Source organism: Eschrichtius robustus, chromosome 3, assembly GCF_028021215.1.
Source record: "Eschrichtius robustus isolate mEscRob2 chromosome 3, mEscRob2.pri, whole genome shotgun sequence".
Taxonomy (NCBI): Eukaryota; Metazoa; Chordata; class Mammalia; order Artiodactyla; family Eschrichtiidae; genus Eschrichtius; species Eschrichtius robustus.
In genome coordinates, this window is record NC_090826.1 from 164,079,951 (window position 1) to 164,085,950 (window position 6,000).

The 6,000-nt window shown below is 45.0% G+C and overlaps 1 protein-coding gene and 1 pseudogene across 1 annotated transcript in view; one reads left to right on the forward strand and one right to left on the reverse strand.

Annotated features, from left to right (window-relative positions):
• Window positions 1-4,849, reverse strand: part of SMYD3 (SET and MYND domain containing 3) — a 707,726-nt gene extending 702,877 nt beyond the window's left edge. Inside the window, exon 1 of the mRNA XM_068538514.1 lies at window positions 4,627-4,849. Coding sequence (XP_068394615.1) covers window positions 4,627-4,790 — 164 coding nt within the window. The 5' untranslated portion in view covers window positions 4,791-4,849. The remainder of the gene's footprint in view (window positions 1-4,626) is intronic.
• A 564-nt stretch (window positions 4,850-5,413) lies between these two features.
• LOC137760756 (translocon-associated protein subunit alpha pseudogene) overlaps window positions 5,414-6,000 on the forward strand; it is a 911-nt pseudogene continuing 324 nt past the window's right edge.

Here is a 6,000-nt window from a genome sequence, read left to right on the forward strand (position 1 = left end):
TCCCTCCTGCTTCCACCCCAGGTTCAGTCCTTGGCCAAGACGGATTACATCATCTTACCAGTGTTCTTTTTTTTGCCCTTTACTGCCTGATCATATTTACCCACATTGTAGCTCAAATGTAGTTGCTTTATTTTCTATAATTGATCTAACCTGTCTCATGAACATGGGGCTGTTTTTTCTATAATTAATCCAAGCTTCCTCAAGAACACTCACCCTAGTAAATAGCCAAAAATGTAATATTTGCCAAATAACATCTCAGTCTCTTCCAGTTAATATTCAGACATTTCAGTTTAACTCCTTACCAGAGCTGGCTTAAACAGTTGCTTTCAGGTAAATATTTCTCCAAGTGGGGCTTATGGAACATCCTTATGGTGGCAAGACCTCAGATCTTGACGTCTCTATGGATCCTCACTGGTCTCTGCTGCAAGGCAGTGCTCAGGTCCTATGGCTGGACTGGTGCCATCTCACCTTCTGGGATGTCACGCTGCCTCCCATCTCTGGTATCCATGATCCTGACCTAGAGTCACACAGTCCTTTGTCATGATGTCTGCTGTTCCACCAGGCCTCTAAGCTCGTCCACATCCCTGAAGTGATATGAGAGCACTTCAGAATCCCCTGCTACCACAGACTCATACAGCCAGGCACTTTCTCTTACCACTGCTATGCCCTAGCCCCCAATGTTGGCACAGCACCAGCCTACACAGCTCTCAAGATTACAAATAAGGAGCAGAGCCAAAGGTCTTCTACTTTTTTTTTTTTTTTTTAAGGCCTTCTACTTTTGATTGCCCCATCAACCCATTTAATACCCTCACCCCAACCCCAGAACTTTGGCCAGACAAGGAAGGTCAGAACATATATTTCTCACAATCTGTTTTCCCAACCTCTATCCCCTGCTTCCCATAAGCCACCAGGGCTGAAAAAGATGGACTTTCCACTTCCAATTCATTCTCCTTCCTCCTGGGAGGCACTAAGCCTCATACTCAGCTTTAGTGATGGAGGAAATACCCTCTTTACCCTACAGAAGAAACTATCATTAGAGTTTGCCACGGAAACTCTTGATATGGAAACTGCAGGCAACTTGGAACTTTAGAAAACCAAAAACAAACATAGAATGATTTTAACTTCCCCAAAATATTATCCCTTCACAACTCCAACAGTTAGCATCTCTTGTGTACTAGGTCCCAGAGACATAAAGATTAGACTTAGGTCACTGAAGTGGGGAGACCTACAAACAAAATAATTACAATGGAATTTTATGTGCTATATATACCAAAACAAACAGAAGACACAAATAACCCTTGTCAATCTTCTCCAGCTCCATCAAATTAAAAATGTATGCAACAGCAGAAAAAGGATAATATAAATTATTTCAGGTCACAATTTCACTGTCATTTAATCTTTCTCCAATTTATATACCTCATTCCTTCCTACTCACAACACAAAAAACCAGAAGCCAATCCTTCATGAAAGGAAAAAAGCAAGAGAAGTCATGAAGCAGGTTTAAGTTTCTCTATTAATAAAAATAAATATGTAAGAACTAGAGCACTAATCAAAACAGCTCAAGGCCAAAGAAAATCAGGTAGAATCTTATAACAATAAATGATCTGGAGACTAATGAAGTAATTACAATAAATACCTGTTCTTTTATTTTGGTCTCCCCCACTTCCCGTGGAACTGTTGTTATTCGTTACAAACTAATATTTTCATTCCATTTGTTAATTCAAATGGAAGGCAGCAAAAGGACAAAAACAACTAGAGAAGAATTCTGCGAGATGTTCATACTACAAATTAAAAGCTTACTACATGCCAGGCACTGGGGTTTACAAAAATTGAAAGACATCTGCTCTTAAGGACTTCACAGCTAATAAGTAAAGAAACAAATTTTACTTACAAGGTGATAAGGAACACAGAATTGTATCCCCCCAATTATGAGCATTCAATATTGGTAGAAAACTGCGTAAGACAACGCATCAAAGTTTGATTTCTCTAACACTATCCTCAGGCTGCAGTGATTCCCAACTAAGCACTTCAGAAACACAACAACCACTGAAGCAGAAGTGTTCAACAGAGCTCCTACTACTAGGAGCACTAGTTCAGCACTTGTGAACTATGTCCTAGCAATCCAAAATTAAGTGCAAATATTTTTGTGTGTGTAAAGTACTAATGAACAAGTGTTTGTTAGTCCAGTATAAAAAAATCCATTTGTTTGTTTTAGTTTGTTTTGTTTGGATCCTTGGCATTTACTGATATTACCTTTCCTATGTTTATGTTTGCTGATTTCCCCATTATAATATGAATATGGTGGGAAGTAGAACCTGCCTCCTTTCTTAAAAGCCACAAAGGCCAAATACTCACCTTCTCAACTTCCCTTGTAGCTAGGATGCAGGCAGTGACCCAAGCTCAACCAATCCAAGACACCCACTGAGAACTTTGAATCAGAAGCTAATATCCGGAGTTCCCTGGTTGCCTAGTGGTTAGGATTCCGGGCTTTTACTGCCACAGCCTAGGTTCAGTCCCTGGTCGGGGAACTGAGATCCAGCAAGCCTTGCGGCACAGCCAAAAAATTAAATAAATAAAAAAAAAAGAAAGAAAAAGCTAATATCACAAAGAAGCATGGTTGAGCTGGCAACTTTCCAGCAATAACCAGTTTCCCAAGCAGCAGTGGCGGCGGCAGTGGTAGCAAGAATAGCAGCAGCAGTAGGGTCCAGTGTCATAGTGCTGTTGATACATGCTGCAGAAGCCAGTATTACCAGGCAGCATCAGAAGGAACGTACTCTCCAGGTCCCAACCCCATCTACTTCTGAAGTGCAATTCTGACTGTGGAACTCCCTTGGTTCCTGCCCATTTTCAGAGCTGGGTTTCCTCTAGACTTTAAAAGGATGCTGAGAACTCCCCAAAACTCTTTCAGGAAATTCCTTTTTTTGTTTAAATCGTTACAGTTCTTGTTAATAAGAAAAATAAGTGATAGCAGTAATGGAACTGTATGGTAAATCAAGAAGTATGCCACATACAAAGGGCTGGGTTTGTGCAGTCTATTTGGAAAATGGACAATTCCATGTTCCATGTGAACTCAAGTTCAGCTCTGATAATTCAATTAATAATTTGTCATCGTGTATTCATTCCAAAGCTTTTCTATTCCAACTACTAAATAACTTGGCAGTCTGGTTTTATCTGCAAGATGATCCACATCTTCATCAATTAATGTTATAAGACTTAAGAAAATGCAAGTTCTCTGTTCTGGACTACATTCAAACTCTAGAAACACCTCCAAAGGATTTAACAGGATGAACATCCCAGCTTTCTCTCTAATTTGCTTGAATGAGAATCAAAGGTCTATAACTTTCAATGTTGAAGCCTTCAGCATTTCATTCCTTGAAAGGAATGAATTGTTTTCAACCATACAGTTTACAAAAGCTTCAAGGTGTTCTCTCCTCAATGAATTTTTGTTGTTGTTGCTGTTATCATTACTTCAGGAAGCAACAAATACAATTAAGAAACTTTAAAATACGAAATTAAATAAATTCCTCTATTATGAACCAAATAAGGACATAGTACTACTAATGGTCAAGCTACTGATTTGAGCTTTGCACTTACCCCCTCACCTCCATCCACCCCAATCCCAGACTAATAGGTCTGGAAGAGCAGTCATGGAAGAAAATCATCCCGGCCATCTCAAACAGAGCTCTTCTCCTTGACATATAATAGGAGCTCAAGAACAATTGTTGCTTGAATACAATTCCTATGACTGTGCATACATATTACACATTTCCATAAGTTGCTCTCCCATAGCACTTTACATTGACCCAGTGCTTACAGGCTTATAATACACTTTCACATGAATTCTTGCATCTAGATAGGTGGTTAAGAGTTAGACCTGCCTGCACAGTCATTAAATGCAAAGCACACCATGGAACCTCAGTAACTTATGCTCCTACAGCACAGTACTGCATCTCTATTTCAGCCCTTCTGATACACTGTAATTAATTATCTCGCTCACTTATCTGCTCCTTAAGGATTCTTAAGGACGTCCCGTTCATCTTTGTATCCCCAGGCCAAACAGAACCTGGACCACAGGAAGTGCTCCGTGAACACCAAGATTCTTCCGCGTCCTGCGAGCCCCGCACTTTCTTGGCGAGGCCTCGGCTGTCAGCCTTACACCATCCGTGCTCCCACTCACCCCCACCTCCGCCAACTGTGATTTCCACAACGGCACCAATGAAGCTTATCGCCCGAGACACAGACTTTTTTGTTCCTCAGCAAAACTACCCACAGCCCAACGTTTCCCCTTAAGTCTGCCCACCGGCTCTCTCCAGTTACTACGACGGCGGGGTGGGGTGGTAGCGGGTACAGCTCTGCCCTGCAGAGCTGCAGGGGCTGCGCCTGGGGTCCCTCCAACCCCCGCTGCGGCAGCCCAGGGGACGGCCAAGCGGAGTCTGTCAGCTGCGAGGCGCCCCCGGGAGCCGCGCATCTGGGGAAGTGCGGGGCTGGGCATCTTGGCAGCACCGCCGAGACCTTGTGCAGCCACGGCCAGGGGGAGTCCCGGGGAGGGCTGCCCGCCCCCGCCACGCCCTCAGCACCCCGGACCCCGCACTGCTCTGGACTCAGGTGGGCGAGGGAGGTACGTACCCGAGGAGGCAGCGGTCGCAGACGACACCACGACTCCCCTTGCACACCGTGTACGCCAAAGGATCCGAGCGGAAAAGCAGCTCTCCGGGGCGCAGCGGCGCCAACGCACGCAGCCCGTTTCCCCTGTCGGCGGTGCTGAACTTTTCCACCTTCGACGGCTCCATTCTCGCAGAGCTCTCGCAGCTCAGGCGTCCGCCGCGTTTCGCAGCTGGCGTCTCGCTGGCTGCCGGAAGCCGGGCGCCTGCGCCTTGCGCTCACGTACCCCGAGGGGCGGGGCGGGCGCGTAGGAGCCTCTGAGCATGCCCAGATGGAGTCTCGAGGTTGGTCCCGCTGGCCGGGGTAAGGGCGTTGCTGGCCTTCCCACCTGCTCCCCCGGCCTTTCGGACCCGAGGCGGCTCCGCGAGGAGAGGCGGTGTTTCTCCCCTCCTTCATTTTATTACGATAATTTTAATGCAGACGAGAAGTTGAGAGCACAGTGCAGTGAACACCTGTATACCCTCCACCTAGATCAAACAGTTCTTACCATTTTGCGGTTTCTGCTCATTTTCTCCCAGTATGTTTGTACGCATGTGTGTATGTACGTGTGTGTGTTTATAAAAGTTGTTGAACCACTTGAAAGTAAGTTGCTGTGTTGAACCATTTGAAAGTTGCAGATGTCATAACGTTTCATAACTAATACTTTACATCATGACATGTCATAAATACTGTAGCATGCATTTCCACAGAATAAGAACAATATGCTATGCAACTACAACGGACAGGGACTGGACGCCGGAGCGGCGGCGCCATGAAGTCCCTCCCCCGCCTGCTGCTGCTTCTCCTGCTGCAGTTCCCCGCCAGCCTCTTGCTCCGAGGAGATCCTGGTGGCTCACTGGCAGCGGCTCGACATTTTACAGAAGATGAAGAAACAGTGGAAGATTCTATGAATGAAGATGAAGACGATGAAGCAGTGGTGGAAGATGATGAACCCACCTATTTGGCCGAAGATAAAGAGGAAGATGATGTATCTGGTGAACCTGAAGCTTCACCGAGTGCAGATACAACCATCCTGTTTGTGAAAGGAGGGTTTCCAGCAGATAACACTGTGAAGTTCCTGGTAGGCTTTACAGACCAGATTTTATTGTTGAATCTCTAGACACCTCATTCCGTTATCTTCAGGAGTACCAGTGTTACATCCAGAATTTCACAGCTCTTCCTCTGAACACTGTAATGCCGCCCCAGAGACAGGCAGTTTTTGAGTACTCCTTCATTCCTGCAGAGCCCATGGGTGGAAGGCCCTTTGGTCTGGTCATCAATCTGAACTACAAAGATTTGAAAGGCAACATTTTCCAAGATGCTTGTCTTCTATCAAACAGTTACAATTATTGAGACAGA